Source organism: Aplysia californica, unplaced genomic scaffold (genome assembly GCF_000002075.1).
Source record: "Aplysia californica isolate F4 #8 unplaced genomic scaffold, AplCal3.0 scaffold01039, whole genome shotgun sequence".
In the NCBI taxonomy this organism is placed as follows: domain Eukaryota; kingdom Metazoa; phylum Mollusca; class Gastropoda; order Aplysiida; family Aplysiidae; genus Aplysia; species Aplysia californica.
Window position 1 is genome coordinate 197,101 of NW_004798309.1, and position 21,967 is coordinate 219,067.

Below are 21,967 nucleotides of genomic sequence, written 5' to 3' on the forward strand. Positions count from 1 at the left end.
GTGTGGTTTTGCCGATCCGTAGACTTGACAGCCGTAGTCAAGCCTGGACCGGACAAGGGAGATGTACAAGTGGAGAAGGTGTTTTGAGTCCCCGCCCCACTCCGGATGCGACAGAATTTTCAAAGCGTTTAGCGCTTTCTGGCACCTCACACGAAGGTCTTTGATGCGTGGTATGAATGTGAAATTTTTGTCGAAAATGACGCTGAGGAAACGAGCTTGGTCCTGGATGGGAATCCTTTCCCTGTATAGTGTCAAATCCGGCTGCAGCACACGTCTGCCTGTTCGGCAGAAGTGTACTAACTTGAAACTGTTATTGTTTGCCCACGTTTCGAGTTTGTGCAGCTGCGTTTGCAGCTGTCTTTCCATAGATCTCAAATGAGGATTTTTCGAACGGCAGCATATCAAAAAGTCGTCAACGTATAACGAGCTGTCTTTGCTGTTTTGGAGGGTTTTTACTATGGAATTTATTTTAATTTCGAATAGAAGAGGAGAAAGGATGCTCCCCTGGGGGACTCCTTCCTCCTGTTGGTGGGGGTCTGAAAGGGAGGATCCGACACGAACCTGGAAGGAACGGTTCTTCAGAAAGTTGCCAATGAAGGCAGGGAGGTGACCGCGTATGCCGAGTGCGTGCAGGTCTCGAAGGAAGAATGCTGTACTTCCAGGTTGTGTCGAAGGCTTTTTCTAGGTCAAAAAAGATGGCGATCATGTGGCCTCTTTCAGCGAACGTCTCGCGTATAAAGGTCTCCAGGCGGACCAGGTGATCCAGAGTGGATCGAGTTTTCCTGAATCCGCACTGGAGACCGCTCAGCGAGCCTGTCGTTTCCAGAAACCACATGAGTCGCCTGTGAATCATTTTTTCAATCAGTTTGCAGAGACAGCTCGTTATTGCCATCGGTCTGTAATTGGATGGGTGTGTGTGGTCCTTGTTTGGTTTGGGTATTGGAATGACAGTGGCGAGACGCCAAGACTCACATGTCGTTGTATATGTGTAGTAGGAGTGTAAGTGTTTCTGAGGGTAAGTGTCTAATGATCTGGTTGTGGATGTATCCGGTCCCGGGGCTGTATTGCCCAGGTCCGAGATGCACTATGTTAGTTCGTCTATTGTGAAGTCTGCGTTGTAGGTTTCAGTGTTGTTTGAGTGGAAGTTTAGGTGTTGTTTTTCTCTGTTAGTTTTGATGTTTTGAAAAGTGGTGTTGTAGTTTGCTTGGGATGAGTTTTTGGCGAGAGATGTAGCTATTGTGTTTGCGATGTCTACTTGTGTTTCAGCTGTGGTTCCACCCGGCCTCTGGCCGTGCCGAATGGTGTCTGTGCTGATTTTGGAGATGTATTTTTGGAATGATTGTCTTTTGCTCTCCCTGAGGCATTTACGTGCTACAGCTCGAGCCTTTAAATATAATTGATTTTGTTTTCTATGGTGGTGTTGTTGACGGCTTTTCGATACGCTGCCTTCTTTTTCTTTACTGCGTCCTCACATTCCCAAGAGAACCAGATCTTGTTCCTCCGGGGTTTTGTTTTTGTTTTTGGTATGTGTTTGTGGCATATTTCTAAAAGCTTTTCGTGGAATTTATTGTAGTTGAGGTCGATATTGGGATTAAGAATCTGGGAACATTGATTGGCAAACCTGTCCCAGTCTGCTTTTTTGAAGTTGAAGCGTTCTGGGATCGGGTCGTTTTGGAGGCTATTGTTTTTTAGAAGAATTGGGAAATGGTCCGTACGGTCATCCAGCACAGACCACTCAAGATCTGGGACTAGGTCAGGGGTACAAAAGGTGAGGTCAAGGGATGAAGTGCCATAAGTGGCTCTGTTTCTGTAAGTTGGGGATTTATCATTTAAGAGACAGATGTTATTTTGAAATAAAAAGTTTTCTATTATTTTACCTTTCTGGTCTATAGGTTTGTCTCCCCAAAGGGGGCTGTGGGCATTGAAATCACCTAGCAAAATAAAGGGTTTTGGAAGCTGAGCCTTTAAATCATTTAGTTGGGTTATTTTGAGGGGGTAATTTGGTGGGATATAAACTGAGCAGATCGTGATTGGTCTGTGCAGGGTGACCCGTACGGCAATAGCCTGGAGGGTCGTCTTAAGACGTACTTGTTTGTGGAGTGTGTTGTTGTCGGTGTAGATGGTGGTACCACCGGAAGCAATCTGGTTCTCCGTGTGAATGTGATGGTACGCAGCAAATCCTCTTAAGTCTATGGTTGAAGCCGGGGCGAATTTTGTTTCTTGAATACAGGCCACCCGTGGGCACAGTGTGGCCTGTAAATGTTTGCAATGGAAGGTCGGATTCCGCCGGCATTCCATTGCAGGACCGCCATTATGATTTTTTAGTTTTTATTTTGGAGCTCAAAGGCCCAGGCTTCGAAGAAACACTCTGACTCCTCCTTGCGGGGGAGGCAGAGTGTTTTCTAGGTTAGGGATTTGGAGGAGTGACAGACTCCGCCTTTCCCGGGGTCAGGCCGGGGAGGGGGGTCGGAGCTGTCTTCCTCCATAGGCAGGGGTTTGTCTGCTGGAGGGGTAGGGGGAGGTGGAGCAGACCGAGGGGGCTGGGAAGGTGGGGGGGGGGAGGGGGCTGGGGGGAGGGGAGAAGGCCCACCTCACACTCCATCAGAGGGATGGGCTGTGAGGTGGAAGAAGGAGAAGAAAAAGGGATAGAAGAGGGGTGAGGGGGAGAAGAGGGGGCGGAGGAAGAGTCCTCCCCGTCCTCCCCTAGAACCCCATAGCGGTTAGAGAGTGGCACCTCATAGGGGGTTGCCACAGGGATAGTAGCGGGCTTTTTGTTCTTAGGCACAGAGACTTGCCTGTTGACCGCGGGCTTTGGGAGGTCGGCAGTAGAATTACTTGCCGACCTCGTGACCACCTGGGCTGCCTTTGAATACGACCGGCCAATGACTGGGGTTGTGATTGGCGGGCAGACAACCTTACGGGCCTCCTGGAAGGAGCAGCCGTTTCGCGCCTTGTATTCTTGGATGGCGTGTTCTTGGAGCCAAGTCAGGCACTCCTTGCTGAAAGCTGTGTGCTGGCCGTGGCAATTGGGGCAACAAGGACTAGCCTTGCATTCCTTCTCAGGATGTCCGGTCTTGCCACAACGAGGACACACGGCTGCGTGACGGCACCGTGACTGGCTATGGCCGAACTTCTGACACTTGAAACAGCGCAGAGGGTTTGGCACATAGGGTTGTACGTCGAGTACCAAGTAAGATGCCCGAACGGTGGCTGGAGGGCGACACGATTCGAAAGTGAGGACAATCGTTCCATAGTGGTCTCCCCCCGCCGAAGAGTAATCCGGTGGGCTTCGACCACTCCCTCACAGTGCTCCACAATTTCTTCCATGGAGCAGCCTTTCAGCTCATGGCTGCGGACAACGCCCTTCGAGCGGTTGAATTTCTGGTAGCGCTCGGACCTACATGGAATACCGCCGAAGGTCGTGGTATCCAGGAGTTTGGTCACTTCGTCTTCAGTTGCGCACTTGACGAGGAGTACACCAGAGGACATCTTCTGGACATTCGTAGGAATGTATCCCAGAACCTGTCGTAGTGCATCTCCCGTCTTGAACAGATTCAGATCAGTGATCATCTTCTGTGCGTCTCACAGTGCCGAAAACTGGCCGAAATCGTGCCTCTTAGTTTCCCAGGCCAGCGACATCTGGAAGTCATTAAATCACCGTCGGAACCGCTCCGTGCCGGGTTACGCGGGGGTCACTGGCCGCTCCGTTTCGCATCAGCTACAGGCGGGCAGGTCATGGCGTAATCGACATGTTTGACACTAATTAGCGGCAGTATCCTCACTCTAACCACGAAATATTCCATACAAAAAGAAAAGACCAAGATTCTCTCTCTCACTCTACGAAAACCCGATCTTAATGTGACGATATTTGCCTATGTTACAGTGTGTGCAAAATATTCTGAATTTCATCGAATTTAATCTGTGTGTGCTGCACTTTATTCACTTCTAATTTCAAAAATGCTCGATCAATCTCAACAAATTTTGGTACATGCACTGATGACATATTTGTGCTTTATGTGTGTAATTTTCATCATTGTTTGAAGAATAGTTATTGCAATATTAAGTCGCTTACATCTGATTCTCAGCCAGTGCCTTGTTATTTGTCCCGTGCAACTGTGTATTCTGGATTCTATACTGTTTTAAGTTCAACAGTTCTCCGTTAATTTCATAGATTGTTTCTATGAAAGGCAGACATATTTGTGCTTATTGTGTATAAATTTCATTTTTGTTGATTGAGCCATGTTACGATATTAGGTAGAATCCATTTGCCCGTGATTCATGTATAGCAGTTTTACTGAAATCTCCAAATGGAACACACACACGAGATACATTCCTCCTACCTGAATGAACTTTGTCGCATTTGCGGGTGTAAGAACGTGACTAAAGTACAACAGAGGCTAAAAAGAAAGGCTAGGACATGTGACTCACTGCAAAAGTGATATTTTACTAATTTATGAAATTGACATTAGAGAAGACACAGATGACAAATATTCGAAGTTTATTTGCCACAAATGCCACATGAGGATATATGATACTAAGAAGAATACCACTCCATCCACCCTTAAAAAAGCGCGAGATCTGGTCAGAAACAGTCAACACATATGGTGTACATTCGAGAATCAAACTACGATAAAAGATTGCAGTGTTTGCCGTCATCGTGTCAATTTGTCAGATGGCTGCCTGAAACCAGCAAAGGAGCCCGCCGCAACAGTTGCTGGTGACTCTCCCAGCACCAGCCCTAGCCCCCACTCACAACACAGCCCTGTCACACCCAGTCAAACAACCTCCACATATGACCCAACAACCAGACCCTCTAGTTCAAACACACCACATTCTTCCCACATAAACACTGTTTTTCCCTCACAAACACAAAGTGCAGAACAGAATGAAATTACATGTATTTCAATCCCTCTTGCAACATCAACACCACTAAGACCTTCAAAACCAGAGTTGAAAGACATTGGCACTTCTCCAATGTTCCTACAAACAGATAAGGTTCACCAAGACAGCACAACATCCCCACTTTTCAAAACTTTAGAGGAGTCAGACACGTTAGCTCACTCACTCAGCCAACCTCTAGATGCACCTCTCAGTAAGAGGGAGGATGATGTCAGCACACATTTGTTTAAAAGAAAACTTTTCACAACTAAAAATCCACAAAATGTAGTCACATTCAAAACAGGGGGACAGCCAATTGCTGTAAAAAGACTAATTATTCCAAGAAAAGATTCTTCTGAAGCAGCTAGTCCCACAAAGAGAAGACGGTCGCGATTGCTAGAAGGTACGAGAGCAAATGTTGCTGGACCATCGATGTCAGCTGAAGACATTCAGTTTGCCTCTGAATTGAAGAAAATGCCAGGAAAAAGGAGGCAAGGGGTTTTCAACAAAGCTGGGGCTCAGAGTAGGATTAGATTAACCCCTCAACAAACTTTGATTATGAAAGAGACAGCGGGATTTAGCGGTAGGCAGGGTAGGTATTATGGGAAAGCTTTAAAGCAAGTAGGGGTACACTTGGCTAATGAACATTCCGTTAGGAAATTATCAAAAGAAGTTGTGTCAGACTCTGTAGAAGTTGAGCACAGAATGTTTCTTGACAACCAGGGAAAAGAACAGGGTGTCCCGTACGGCCGCATTAAGAATTTATCCTCATTTGTTGATAGCCTGTTAGATGAGTATGTTGAGAATGACCTCCTTGTGTGGCCTGACACAATACCACAAGAGGAAGTGTGGATCAAAATTGGGGGGGACCATGGCAAAAACTCGTTCAAAATGACACTTCAGACAGTCAATACATACAAACCCAATGCTAAACAAAACACAATCGTCATTGCTACAGCCGCAGTAAAAGACACACATGAAAACATAGTTAGGTTTTTAGCTGGGGGTTTAGGAGATGACATCGCATCATTATCGGCACATACATGGAGGGGGAAAAGGCTGAAAATCTTTGTCAATGGAGATTATGATTTCATGTGCAAAATGTACAGTCTGTTGGGTCCACAAGGAACGCACCCATGCCTGTGGTGCTTGATACCTAAAGCCAAACACTATGTTTTTCCTGAAACTTATCAGCAAAGAGATCTGCACATGTTACACACAGACCATGCTGCGTTCATGGCACAACATGGTGGGGACAAAAAGGGAGCAGCTCAACATCACGACTGCTTGCATGCACCTTTACTCACAACAGAACTAGACCATGTTACACCTCCATACCTACACATATTGTTAGGTATTGTTCTAAAACACCACAAATTGTTAGAGATAGAAGCAGACAAACTTGATAGGACTATTGCATCCATGACACCCAAAACTCTCACAAAGCTTGGACTTACACTCATGAAATATGGACAAAATTACAAGACAGCACAAGAAATACAAGAAAAGATCCGCTTTACTAGGACATGCGCTGCCATGAGTGACACACAAGAAGAGAAAGGAACGTTTAGGACAGAGACAAGGCGGCTGCGGCACACCCTGTCTGAACTAGATCGCGTTGAGCTGTCCCCCCGATCTGGACCAGTGGCTTCAAGCCTTGACACTATTCTCACTAAACACCGCATTACGCCACAAGCTTACCACAGTCGATCATTCATTGGCAATCATTGCCACAAATACCTCAACCCAAAGGTGTACAGACATCTCACTCAGACAATTGTAGAGCAGACACAGATGTACGCGTATGATCCAATCATTGTTGACAAAGCACACACAATAGGTTTGATTTTCGACTCACTCAACAAAGCATACAGTCAAATCCATGATGACATCTCACACAGCATACCTATTCCGAAAACCTCTATTCCAGCAATTCAGACAGCAATAGACACGTACATGAAGCTGTACAGAAGACATTTTCCAAAAAAGACAATCCCCAAACAGCACATTTTAGAACAACACTGCATTCCATTCATAACACAACACGGCTTTGGCTTGGGCCTGCTGGGAGAACAAGGAACTGAAAGCTGTCACCAGTCTATTTCAAAAATTGAAAAGCGGGCTCAAGGCATAGAAGACAATACTGAAAAGCTACGATATGTTTTGAACGCACATTTGCTCCAGACAGCGCCTTCACTGCGCATCGAGGCTGCAGGCACCGAGAAAGCAACCACGGCACCATAGATAAACGTATATATCTACTGTACAAAATGTGTAAATAATCTAGATCTGAGTCATTAATGAAAGATACTGTGATGTGAATTTAATCACAAGCCCGACGAATTTGACTTTTGAACGAAAAAGCAAAAATATGGATTACTAATCTTCCAACGATGATGTCCTTTGTTGAGTAGATACCCACATTATTTGTCTTTATTCTGAGCCAGTTTTAGTGAATTTATTCGAGCCCTTTGGTTGTTACATAACTTTTAATTCGGTGTATATTACATTAATTACCACATATAAGACGGCTGTATTTGATCGCATGCAGTTACAAAACTATACAAGATATCTTCGTTGCGTTTTCACAAACTGTACATTGAAAGAAGAAGCTCAAAGATGGAACACTATGTATATATTGATAACCCTGCTTTCATTCGTGAGCGTTGAAACAAAACTGTGTAAAATTGCTGTGGTATGTAACTCCGCGCGTGGAGTGAGCGCAGGCAGACTGACCGGCAGCTGACCCCGGTCACGCTGACCTAGCAGCGTACGGCCTGGCGAAACTAAACGACCGCTGATTCGGCGCTGTGGTCTTCTTTGCAGCTGATGGCCACGTACGGCTGCTTCGGAAGCTCCCTGGGAGAAGGGAGGAAAGAAGCAACGGTAAAGGTCCTTTTTCCTGTTTTTGAACTTTTGCTCGGCTCAGCGGCCGCACCCGCTTCCGCGAGCCGAGACTTTTTGTTAACGTTGGGAGCTGGGGAAGGGTCTTTTTTTAATTTGGATTCCAGATTAAATTTATGGTTGATTCTACTCCGGGGCTCCTCGCCCGCCACGGAGCCCAACAAGGGGACACATTGCTCAGATGACCAGAGCTGTGCCAGGGCTACCCCGGAGCTATACTCTCAACGAGAAAGTGCAAGACCTTCCCGTCAAGATTGACCCAGGGCTTGATGGGGTTTCAGCTCTCAGGTTGAGTGGCATGGGCTGTGCCACCCTCCCGTCTAAGAGGAAAACCTGGGCCAAAGAGGTGTGTTGGCAAGGGACAGTCCGTGGACTGATCTCACCTCAACCGCCAGGTACCCGGTTTCCCTCCGCACGGGTCGCACCTCACAGTCAACGAGGCGCCCACTCTGTGAGATGGGTGACCTCTCTTTTTGCTGCACATGAGGTCAGCGGTGGTAGGAAAGATAGAAGAAGAAAGAAAGAAGGAAGGAGAAGAGGAAGATACACCAAAGTAGGTGTCGCACACTGATCCCAGAGGATTGGGGTTCGTGTGCGACACCTCGCCTTTGAGGGGGTTGCACCTTCTGCAGACGAAGCAGTGGGTCTATTTATATCCCCACGACCCACTGGGGGTAACTCATATTATATGTCGTCACCTTAGGATTCTTAACAGCTAAAATGTGTAAGAGCCTTGCTTTTTAGCTTTTTTCCACTCTTGTGTTAAATTTACAGAAATCAAATCAGCCGTTTAAAATTCTGCAGGAATGAATATAGAGATATAACATAGCAAAAAAAGTACAGTCCGTGCCGGCTTTAAGCACCCCGGCATATAGCACGTTTCAGACTCAGGCACGCTAAACAGCTCTTACTGATTTTTTGCTATATAAATTACACGCCTTTAAGAATGGTAACTTCGGCTTCGAGCACGCTTCATTTACAAGACAGTCAATACTTTCATGATGACCCATTGAAGTTCGAACACAGTCTACACCGCAGCAGTGAGTGTGTTAAGCGAAACACAAAGAACGCAAGTGATGGAGACACACACACTAGCAGAGAGGAAGGCAGAGAGAAGCACACAGCCGTGCACATTGACATAGGATCTAGCCTAGGCCAAAACTACACAAAGACGAAAAAAATGCTAAGAGAGTCGGGGAGACGAGAAAGGGAGGCTGGCTGTGATCTGACCTTTGACCCTCGCTATCCATTAATCCTGATTATGTATCACGCGCAAGGTGGGATGAAGGCGGTGGTATGATTGTGGCACAGCGGGCAGTGGTACGCACAGGCAGTGTGTAGGTCTAGTGTGCTGTATCGTGACAAGCCGTCTAAATTAAGTTTTCATTTCTCATTCGACCAAAAAACAAAACAAACGAACAAAAACTACCATGGCGGGTAAAAATAACTGTGCACACTTTTGCGGGACCACTATAGGCCTACTTACAAACAAGGGGAAATAGCACGAGAAATTTTCTACATGAAAATCTCTGGATTATGTCTACTTCGCACTCAAGCACGCTTCGGCATTAAGCACGCTTAAGCTTTCTCCCGATGACTGTGCTTAAAGCCGGCATGGACTGTACAATAAACGAATAGTCTGGAGGAAACCATTTTGCTCAGGAATTTCAGTGAAGATTGTGCATCAGCATGCTTATATATGGCTTACCTGTTTGTCACATTCTGAGAGCCTTATTTCCCTCACTTTTGAGGCATACTCTGCTCTGTCTTCGTATGCAAGTGGAACAGGATTTCCCTGACCGTCCACTTTGATATTGACTGATGTGCCATCACTAAGAACCATACTCCAGCTTCTGCCGGCAGCTGTGAAAGTTTCATGGTCCATTTTTGCCAGGTTGTCAATTATTTTCACCTGAAAGAAAAAGGTACACAGAAAGTGGCTGATTGAATAACTAAAGAAATACATCTTCGTTGTTTTTTTCCTAACCTGGCCTAACAGTAATAACGCCAACAAATCTTTATCATGGTATTAATGTACACAATATCGTTTTATTGCTCTTTTTAGTTGGGACAGCAATTCAGACTTTCTTGTACAGCAAAAGTTCACTTTCTACAAAATTTTTAAGCCCACTATGAACTACAGTGGATCTCCGATAAAACGAACTTGGATTCAAGAAAAAAACCAACCTCGTTTTAGTATAGGGCTTTAGAGTGCTTGCAACTGCATATAGTCGTCCTCCGTTGGTAATGGGGGGAATGGAGGGGTACGGGGAGGTGGAGCAGACAGAGGGGGCTGGGAAGGGGCTGAGGAGAGGGGGGTGGGACCACCTCCCACTCCATCAGAGGGATGGGCTGTGGGGTGGAAGAAGAAGAAGAAGAAGTGATAGAAGAGGGGTGAGGGGGAGAATGGGGCGGCGGGGGAAGAGTCCATCCCGTCCTCCTCAAAAACCCCAAAGCGGTTAGTCGGTGGTACCTCAAAGGTGGGTACCACAGGGGTAGGAAAAACATTTTTTTACTTTATTACAAAGACTCGCTTGTTGACCGCGGGCTGTGGGAAGTCGGCAGTAGAGGTACTGGCCACTTCATGACTGGCCGCAGTACCTTCGCATATGTCCGGCCACGGACCGGGATCACGATTGGCGTGCAGACAGCTTTGCAGGCTACTTGGAAGGAGCAGACATTTCGCGTTTTGTGCTCTTGGATTGCGCGTTCTTAAATCCAAGTCAGGCAATCCTTGCTGAGGGCTGTGTGCTGGCCTTGGCAATTTGGGCAGCAAGGACTAGCCTAGCATTCCTTCTCAGGATGCCCAGTCTTGCCACAGCGAGGACACACGGCTGCACGTCAGCATCGCGACTGACTATGGCCAAACTTCTGACACTGAAAACAGCCCATAGGATTTCGCACATAGGGTTGCACATCCAGGACCAAGTATGATGCCCGAATGGTGGCTGGAGGGCTGCACGAATCGAAAGTTAGAATTATCGTATCCGTTTCAAGTGTGGTGCCCCCCCGCTGAAGAGTAATCTGGCGGGCTTCGACCACACCCTCGCAATTAGCCACAATTTCCTCTTTGGAGCAGCCCCATAGCTCATGGCTGCGGACAACGCTCTTTGATCGGTTGAACTTCTGGTGTCGCTCGGATACAAAAGGAACACCGCCGAAGGTCGTGATTTTTTCCATTCCGGCCATTTCTTCATCCGATGCGCACTTGACAAGGACAGTTTCTGAACATTCGTAGGAATGTATCCCAGAACTTGTCGTAGTGCTTCTCCTGTCTTAAATAGGTTGAGATCGGTGATCTTTTTCTGCACATTGGTGCTGTGGATGGTCAAGTACGGCTGCCTCGGATGTTTCCAGGGAGAAGGGAGGAAAGGGGCAGCGGTAAAAGTCCTTTTTCCTGTAGTTATAGATGGTTTGCCCCGCTTCCGCAAGCCGAGACTTCTTAACGCTGGGAGCTGGGGAAGGGTCTTTGGTATCTTTGGAATCCATAGGGAGTTTGAGGATGGTCCAGCTCCGGGGCTCCCCACCTGCCATCGAGCCCAACAAGGGGGCACATTGCTCGGATAGCCACAGCTGTGCCAGGGCTACCCCGGAGTTATACTCTTTCCAAGAGTGTACAAGACCCTCCCGTCAAGAATGACCCAGGGCCTGAAGGGGTTTCAGCTCCCAACTGATTGAGTGGCATGGGCCGTGCCATCCTCCCGTCTAAGAGGAAAAACTGGGGCCAAAGAGGTGTGCTGGTGAGGGACAGTCCGCAGACTGATCTCACGTCAACCTCCAGGTTTCCCTCCGCACGGGTCCCACCTCACGGTCAATGAGGCGCTCACTCTGTGGGATGAGAGACCTCTAGTTTTGCTCCACATGAGGTCAGCTGTGGAAGAAGAGATAGAAGAAGAAAGAAAGAAGGAAGGAGAAGAGGAAGATACACCAGAAGAGGAAGGGGTTACACCTTCTGCAGACAACGCAGTGGGTCTATTTATATCCCCCCCGACCCACTGGGGGTGAAAAATAACTAGGATTCAGCGAACACACAAATGAGTGAACTCAGATTCAACGAAGTTGCTTAACCAGGCGAACAGCTCCCTTGACTTCCGTCAATATCCTTCCACAACAAAACTAACTCCTGTTGTTGAATCCGAGTTTTCGTTGAATCCGAGTTTCACCGTAAAAATAAAACGGACACTCGAATTCGAATTCAACTAAATGGAAGGTCAGGCCTGATGACTTCAGACGTATGGGTACATTAAGCTAAGGAGACAAGGACTCTGAGTCAGTCTCTACTTATGGAAAACAAACCATGCTCTCTAATACAACATACTTCTGCTGAATCCACAGTGGCAAAGTCCTGGGACCACGAGTAGCTTTCACCAAACAAACGCTTCCAAATGTACTGGGATAGAGACACAATCTGAAATATTAATTAGAGTCTTTTAAAAACTTTTTATAACTGAGCCAAGACGTCGTACATAGCCCATTTTCAGCTGGGTCAAAATACTGACATGTGGTTCAATTTTTACAAGTCCAACACACAACAAAAGACATTCTAATTCACTTTAAATAAAGGAAATAAGACTTCAGGCTGTGAGAACATATCTAGAAAGAAAAAAGAAAACTAGGGCCAAACTCAGTGCTGTAGCTATAATTTCTTAGAATCAATATAATTTGGGACCAGTAACTTTATAACAGAAACTCAAATGAAAAGTTTTTAAAAAATTATAAGAAAAAGATACAGCAACATAAAAAGCCAAATAAGGCCTCTTATTATTTTACTTACTTTTCAGAATTACCTCGGCAGAGAAAAATGATGGTTATTTAAACTCCATCTTTTAAAGGAACAGTACATTCGGGATAAAATAACATTACAAAAAAGACTATCCATGAAGTCCGAGACCAACACTGATGTACGTGATGACCCACACACTGATACAAAATGTTTTCCTCTTGATCACAGAAAAAGCAATCTTGACATGTCAATAATTATAAAAATCACCGACACTCTAAGCCCATTTACTACCACACTATTTGACTGCTGAGGGGTGGGGGTTTGCCACTAAAATACTGCTTTATTGTACTATTGATAAATAGAGTCATGAAGTTGGCAAGCTGATGTTGTTGTTGTCATTGACCCAGGAACAGCTGGGCCCCCGCTCTTCTGTCCAATGCCATGTAGTGATAAGTGCAGGTTTGCTGCAGTTGCTGTAATGTTCCATAGAGTGTGTTGTCAATATTAGACTTCAGACAGAGAAGTGCAGCTCCGACTCTGATGTCATTTAGGGCTGTGCAGTGGAACAAGTGTTGATCCACTGTCTCATATACAGGGTGATCCAAAAAAAAACTTTACAACTTGTGTTCCATAGAGTGTGTTGTCAATATTAGACTTCAGAAGGAGAAGTGCAGCTCCGACTCTGATGTCATTTCGGGCTGTGCAGTGGAACAGGTGTTGATCCACTGTCTCATATACAGGGTGATCCAAAAAAACACTTTACAACTTGTTTTGTTAATATCTTCCTCCATACTGAAGTTTTGCGTTTCAGATTGAACATAACATTTGGAAGCCAAAAGCAATTTGTCTGAAACGTATTTTAGATAAATCCATTGAACGGTTTTGCTCTGTATAGTGCATTTAAAAAACAACCCATTTTCAACCTTGTCGCCATTTTCATAGCATGATGCACCAGTTCGCATTAGGCCTACCACTAAATGTTGCAACAATCGCGCCATATTGCAAGCTACAGCAGTCTAACAAGTCAACAGAAGTCTGCAGATATTATTTTTCCCAAATTTTGATTGCCTGATGAGATCATGACTACGTTTAGTAAAGAGCAGAGAGCTTTTTGTATTGAACGTAACCTCTCCACAAACTCACCATCCCTGACATTTCGTAAGTTCTGCGCACGGCATGGAGAGAATGTTTAGGTGCCCTCAAGACCTTCAGCGTCATGAGTAGAGAAGTTCCGTCAGTTTGGATCTATAGCGAATCAGAACTAAAAAGTTTTTTTTAAAATGACCACTTCAGGTCGAACACGCACCATGCGCAGCCCTTTAAACGCCCATTTTCACCCTGCGGGATATGTTAACTTAACTCATTCGCTACGTATTATTTTCGGCTTGTGGACGTGTTTTATTCGGGAAGGCGAAATGAGATGATGACTACTGCGCAGTTCAAAGGTCTTTGGGGCCACGAATTCAAATAAATATTAACATATGCACCGAAATTTTCAGTATGATTTGTAGAATACATCTGTAATGTTTATTTGTGCATTTTTAAACTCTGGTTCCTGTAAGAGGCGATTATGCAACACAATTTTGCTTGGATGCGAATAAAATTTGAAAATAAAAAATTAATCATCTTCGGTGAAACTAAAAAAATATGTTTGCACCTAGTCAAATGATACATCAAAATAACCATAAATGAATAGATAGAACTGGAAAATATTGAAAACTTTGCAGTTATTTATATCATCATCATCAATGCCTTTCACCCCTGGCAGGGTATAGGCCACATACAAGCTCCTTCCATTTATCTCTGTCCTGAGCCATCCTTCCAAGCTCGTTCCAAGTGAGCTTCATTTCTCTCATGTCCCTTTCCACGCATCTCCTCCATGTTTCCCGTGGCCTACCCATGCCTCGTGCTCCTTGTGGGTTCCACTGCAGTGACTGTCTTGTGATGTTTCCGCTGGGCTTTCTTAAGGTGTGTCCCATCCATCGCCACTTTCTTAGTCCTATTTCTACTTTTTCCTTTTGTCCTGTCCTTTCCCACAGCTCTTCACTTCTTATTCTATCCTGCCAGGGTTAATTCTTAGAATACTAGTTATTTATATACATTCCATTAAATTTGCACATTTGGATCATGACCTCCGATATTGAAAAAAAAAAAAATTTTTTTTTATAATCTTGAAAAATGGACAAGATGCATTCACAAACAGAAAAAAAACACTTGTATCGAATGGAACTATTCAGAATTTTGGAAACATTTGGAACAAACCTATACATGTCTTGAGTGGTACCCTTTTTGTAATTTCACCAAAAAAATAGTGATTTTGGGGCGAAAAAAATAATTTGACAATTTAGATCTCTAGATTTTGCACTGAAAAATATTGATTTCTCAATAACAGAGTAATGGCAATTTGAGCCCAATTGTATCAATATTCTAAAGAATAGTCCTACATTTCTTTAGTGTGCATAATAATGATATATTTTGTTGTGTAAAAGTAGTAAGACTGGGGTCTGGGCTATCCTTCATAAGCTTTTAACGTTATCTTTCATTATATTTGTTCTGTTCCTATGTCTGGATGAAAATAGTCTGTGTGTGTGTGTGTGTGTGTGTGTGTGTGTGTGTGTGTGTGTGTGTGTGTGTGTGTGTGTGTGTGTGTGTGCATTAATGTATATTGCTTGAGAAGAAAGGAAGTAGTAAGAAAGGTTTTTGAAAAATGGATATTCCAATGTAAAGCGCATTGTGCTACTTTTTTGGAAATGCGCTATATAAATGTTATATATTATTATTATTATTATTATTATTTGAGCATCGCGATAAAACAAAGTCGCATAAACTTCGAAATTGTGTTTCAAAACTGAATCAAAACTTCCAATTTTTGGTGGAAACGCTTGACCTGAAAGTCAACATTATATTATGACCTTTATTTTAACATAGAATAGAATCAAATGCAAAACTGCCATTATCTGTTTTAAATGTATTAATGATACTGCACCTTTTTATCTTAAAACATTCCTGGAATAATATCACCCACCTCTAGAGCCCTCAGATTAGCCTCTGATAATCTTACTCTTAAAACTCCAAAACAAAATTACAATACATACGGCGAACGTTCCTTTTTGTTGTTTGGTCCCCAGGTATGGAACGAACTCCCATATTAAATAAGACCTGCACCAATAATCTACATTTTCAAAAAACAGCTGAAGCATTTTTTAATCACAAATGCATACCTGTCATAATGATGAACTGTTATATATATATACATGTGTATGCCATACTGTGAGACTGAAGAACTAGGGTGTGAGAATGAGAGAAAGAGAGAGAGGGGGGGGAGGGGGAGAGGGAGAGAGAGAGGGAGAGAGAGAGAGAGGGAGAGAGAGAGAGAGAGAGAGAGAGAGAGAGGAGAGAGAGAGAGAGAGAGAGAGAGAGAGAGAGAGAGAGAGAGAGAGAGAGAGAGAGAGAGAGAGAGAACGGAAATATTTTTCTGTCTGTAGAGAACGGATGTTTTTATGAATGTTTCTACTTACTCACGTTTTAATTTTATTGTGACCATTCGTGAATTTTTATTGCATTGTATATATATATATACTATATATATATATATATATATATATATATATATATATATATATATGCATAATACTTTGTTTTACATACACGCTTGTCGATTAATTTTTAAGATGTGATATCTTTTTCGATGTAATGCACATTGAGCATTATTTTTAGAAAATGGAAATGCGTAGTATAAATTCTATTTATTATTATTATTATTATCTGTTATTCAGTATGATGTTTTGCATTAGCACTGCAGTGTTTTAGTATATTGGCAGAAGTACTCAAAATGTACTCATAAGTACACTTGTACTCAACTACATTTTACAGGAAAGTACTTTAAATGTGCTTTAGTACATATTTTAGATTGTACTTAAATTTGTACTTAAGTACCTTTTTAAAAGTACTTTAACAGCTCTGCTTTTGAGACCAACAAACCGGATGACAGAACCAACAAACATCACTGTACTATTCTGCCTTACATATTTTTATTAAAGAAGGAATATCAAATGTTTTTCCAATCAAACTTGACAGACACAAATTCTCACCAAGATCTCTTTCCCTCTGAAGCATGCTCCCATGAGCTGACCAATCCACTCATATTTGACAAGATCAAGGCAAGCTGGATTTGGAATGAAGACATCTCTGTTCACATTTCCATCTTCACTGCTCTGTGGAAGGGTCAAGCCATGGAGTACTACTTAAAGGAAAAAAAGTAAGACCCCCATTGACAAGAAAAAGCCAAAGATAAAAGAAAAAGCTATGAATCATTAGTGACTGAAATCTTAGGAACATACATATCATTGTCATCCACTCTCGGGTCTGAAATACAAAAATAGATACAGACACTTTTCATATCAGGTTCCTTATTATTGAAAATGTACAAAGCTTTCAGGTTGTTAACATGTTCTACACATGTTTTATTATAGTTTGCGTGTTCCGTTAGTTAGGGAAAGAGAAAGGAATTGTTTCAGTTCAAGAAGCCAGACAAGAGATGAGGGTACAGCTTGAGACTAGAAAGGAATGCAAGCCCAGTAGTTGAGTACTAAATACATTGCTGGACAGCCATATATATATCAATATTGAGAACACTAATCACTATAAAAATCACATATTTTTTGCTAATGTTCAGATTTTTAAAATTGTATGAGCGGACACTCTGATTGAAAAAAAAAAAAAGAAACAAAAAGAGGCTCAAGAAAACAGATTGAACAGACTTTTCATAAAATATGATTTTGGATTTGGGTTTGACTTGACCTATGGCCGGTAGTGTGTTGTTTCGCTCCGAGGTTTTCGGTCATTTACTTGTGTTATCCTGTACGGATTTCTGTGCATTTTGTATGTGTATATGTGTTTTATAAGGCTGCTTTTGGTGAAGAAGTCTGAAGGTATTCCCTCATTTTGACCGAGGTTTTGGTAATTTTTATGTCTTTTTGTGCTTCTTTGTTGTCAGAGTGAGTTTTTAGGTCTGTCTTTTTATTTTTTGTGGCTCATTTTTGGGGACAGTTTCGTGAGTGAGTTCACGCGTCTTTTCTTGTGCCGTGCTGCGTATTCTTGCTTTCTTTCTAAGATTTTTGTTTTTGAATTCGTGTTCTCTCATACAGACCATTGTGGGATTTTGTTTTTTCCTCTTTTCTTTTTCTTCTCTTTCCCCCTTGTAGATGCATGTGTGGTTCAGGTCCTGCTTTTGGCTTGGTAATTTCTTTTCCGTTTAATCCAGGTTGATAGGGAGTTTTTGTCGTAGTAGAGCTGTGTTTTGTGGATTTTCCTTGTTTGGTTTTGTTTGTTTTTTTCTTAGACGGTTTTAGCTGTTTGATTGCTTTTTTGGTTTCTAGTTAGTTTTTTGTTGTTGTTGGTTTTGTTTTTTATTTAGCTGGGTTTTTTTGGGGATTTTTTGTTATTGCTTTTTCGCTGTTTGTTTTCTTTTGTTGGATTTCATCTTATGCTGTAGGCCTACTTGCGAGAATTCACATGTTTTATCCGAGTCAAAAATGCCCGTGGTGAGTGTCTAACAAATGAAATAGAAATTTCAGAAGAAATAGGCTTACAATTTAAAGCTCTATACAATAGAAGTCAGAACTCCAACTAACAATTTCATAACACATTCACGGACTTTGCCCACAATTTAAAACTGCCTACGTTGACAGAACCTGAGGCGGCTCTGTGTGATGATCCTATCACGGAGGAGGTCACAGCAGCCTTAAAGTCTATGAAAAATGGAACTGGAACTGATGGACTGCCCATCGAGTTCTATAAAGTATTTTGGCGACATTTGAAATCTCCTCTAATGGAATGCTTCGAATTTAGCTTTAAAGAAAGCATTCTCCCGCTATCAGAGAGGTTAACGGTAATTACCCTTCCAAAGGAAAAGATCAGCGAACAGACATACTTAGTAACTGGAGGCCAATCTCACTTACTAATGTTGACTGCAAAGTTTTGGCAAAAGCACTATCAATACGTCTAGATGCAGTTATTTCAATACATTAATTGGAGAACACCAGGTAGGTTTTATGAAAGGAAGGAATATCCCAACAATACACAGAGAAATAGATGATCTTTTGCAATATCAGAGAATCAACAAGAGATCAAGACTTTTATTAGTCATTGATTTTAAACAAGCTTTCGATTCAATTAGAATCCCATATATTTTAGAAACATTAAGAAAATTTGGATTAGGTCCAAACTTCATAAAAATGATGAAAATTTTTAACACTGAAAGGTTAACGTGCGTTAAGAACGGGGGTAGTGTTGGGTCGGGCTCGCAAAATTAGCGTTCGCGAATAACGAACCGTCCGCTTGTGAAGAGTAGTTCGCTACTCGCTACACATTATCCCATAGTAGTTGGTGCCGTTCCTGTCCTATTCATATATTATGTGCACCCACACAAACAAATGAAACCAACCCCCCCCCAAAAAAAACAACAACAAACAAACAACAAAACAACAACAACCCAGAAGCAAAGAAGAAAAGATGGGCCTTGGATGACTTGGGCCTAGCCTTGGCCCTTTGCCTTTGCAGAGTTTACAAGGTAAGAGTACGGCGGATCCCTAGTCCAAACAAGGCCTGCGCCAACGCGCGTTTTGCAGAGAGTTCTAGATCTAGTAGTAATCAAAATTTAGAATACTAAAATTTGCTTCCAAGTTCAGTTTTTGTCCCCTGGTGTTGCCTTCAAATTATTCCCCCCCCCCCCCCATTCCGGAGTCCTATACTTCGCAGCGCTCAGACTTTGAATTAACTTTGGTGACCCCTACAATTGCCGGTACTCATAATGTGATGGAACGCGCAGGTTCATTGACCGGTCACAATGGCGAGCCCAACAAGACGCTTGTATAACTATAACTTTCTTTTCTTTTCTTTTTCTTTCACAAGTGACAGCACAGGACAAATATCGATTTATTTTCAAGGCGACACAGCGTTTGCCATGCACAGCCTGCATGTTATTACAATTAATGTTGCATTATCAAACTACTACCAGCAAATTTCTGGGTGGTAACGAAAGTGAAAGTGTATGTTGATTATCCTGATCAAACGTCGGTATCACACATACACTTCCGCATGCCACCATAGCCGCCTGTCTGCGTGAAGAAACATACTCTCGGGGAAACCGAATGAATATCACAATCGCGACCAGCAAAAATGAACTTTAAGGGCGTTATCGGATTTAGTTTTCAAATACAAGTATTCGATAACTCTCAAATTATTGGGTAATTCCCGGGGCCTGGCAGTCACCCTGCTGAATCACGAAGTCGGTGGCTTATCTCTCAAAATCGATGGATCGGTAGTTTGACCAAAAAGTCGGTGATCTACCGATTTTTTCTGTAGGGTTGGCAGGTTTGTAATTAACAAAATAGACGACGGGTCTAACCTCGCGTCGAGTATCTCGTCTGCTAGAGTTCATCCGTTCGCCCGCCCGCTCAGTTAATAAATTGTGGAGCGGACCCAAAAAACGAACTGACTTGAGGTTCGCAGTTCGCTTTCATGGCCGTCCATTACCCGTTCGCTCTGACAGAGTCCGCGAGTAACGAACCCGTCCGTCCGCTCGCCCCAACTCTAAACGGGGGTCATTTATCGGATATGTTCCAGATGACTAATGGAGTAAGGCAGGGTTGTCCAATTTCTCCACAATTGTTCACTGAACTTCTTGCTAAAAAAAAATAATACAATCCCCTTCATTACAAAGTATAGTTACCAAACAAGGAGAAAAACCTCTAAAAATTAGACAATACGCAAACGACACAACCTTATTCTTGAGGGACACTGGTGATTTGAAAGGAGCATTTAATCAGCTGCAAGAGTACTCAAGTTTTTCTGGTCTACACTTGAACTTAGACAAAACGTTTGCCATGTCTACAAATGGGCAGCACGTTGACACTGCAGGTATAGAATTACAGTTCACAGATTGTATGAAAATTCTAAGCTTGTACTTCAGCAATCATAAACCAGCGGCAGAAATAGACAAAAATTGGACCGGCAAGGTAAACAACCTACTCAGAGCGCTGGGAAGATGGCCACGGCGTGATGTAACAATTTTCGGTAAACTGTATCTGTTAAAGACATTTGGAATAACACAGTTCAATTTTATAATGTAAAGCATTTCCTTACCAAACAATTTATTAGAACAAGTAAATAAGACATCTTTTAGGTTTTTGTGGAAAAAACGATTCAATAATAAAAAAGCCTACGAAAAGGTGAAGTGCAAGGTTCTGTGTAATGATTACGAGAATGGGGGAATAAGGATGATTGACATATTTCGTTTCAAAGATTCAATATTTTTGGCATGGGCAGAAGAGCTCCTTAAACCGGAACAAAAACAATGGAAGGGCAGAGGCAAGTGTTTCTTTAGGGATCTTGGGGGCTTACACATCTTTAAGAGTAAGGTCTCCTTAAAGAACTTTAAGGGAATGAATACCATCCCTAGTCCATTCTGACGAGAGGTCCTCACAAAATGGTTACAGTATGCAGACAATTGTTCACATGATATTCCATCATGGAGTGACCCTCTTTTTAATAATACTCTTATAAAATATAGGAATGAGATGATCCTTCTTTCTTCCTATGTAAAAAGAGGAATAATAACAGTAAATGACATAACGGTTGGAAGGCGAGTTTTGAATCTCGATGAATATACGCAAAGATTTGGCCTATATGGCCGCTGTGTTTTAGACCACAACATATTAATAAATGCAATAAAAACTGTCCCGGGTATCACACCATCGCTGGTGACAGATACGTTTCTCTTCAAAGACAGGGTTGTGGGAAATATAGGACGAAAAACTTTGTATGATGAAATAAAAAACCGACTTCACCTCTATGCTTAAATGGCTTACAAAATACAACGTTAAAGTTACCAAAAAACACTGGGACATTCTGCACGGCCTGTCGGAAACTCGTCTAAAGACCATTTCATGGAAGATACTCCATAACATCTTCCCCACGAATATATTGTAGCACAAAATGAAAATTAAAGAATCTACAAATTGTGAGTATTGCGGGGTGCCTGGCTTTATTGAACACCTTTTTTTAACTGAGTGAAAGTAAAACCCCTTTGGAAGGAAATAGAAAGGGAATTACAAGCCAATCTAGATACAAATATAAAATCAAGTGAGCAGATAGTAATGCTAGGAGACTCTGGGTTGATGTACACCAACAAACGTCGTCTTGAGCTCATAAACCTGGCCATAGCAATAGGGAAGTCAACCGTGTCCAAATTTAGATTTGGCACAAGGAATATAATAGAGCTCTACAAATCAGAGTGTAATCTCCGGAGACTACGGGCACACCCCTCTCGATAATAATAATAATAATAATAATAATGAGTTTCTCTGCTCCAACCTTTAATACCTTCGTTTGCTTTTTCATAAAGGTCATGGGGAGACTTTTTAAAAAAAGATTTGATTCCCTTGAGCTTACTTTAGGACT

General features: G+C 42.7%; 1 protein-coding gene across 1 annotated transcript in view; it reads right to left on the bottom strand.

Annotated features, from left to right (window-relative positions):
- LOC101848625 (E3 ubiquitin-protein ligase HECTD3) overlaps window positions 1–16,719 on the bottom strand; it is a gene marked incomplete at both ends in the record, with an annotated part of 23,181 nt that extends 6,462 nt beyond the window's left edge. Inside the window, 3 exon segments of the mRNA XM_005111314.2 lie at window positions 9,491–9,694; window positions 12,101–12,190; window positions 16,597–16,719. Coding sequence (XP_005111371.2) covers window positions 9,491–9,694; window positions 12,101–12,190; window positions 16,597–16,719 — 417 coding nt within the window.
- Window positions 16,720–21,967: the final 5,248 nt, after the last annotated feature.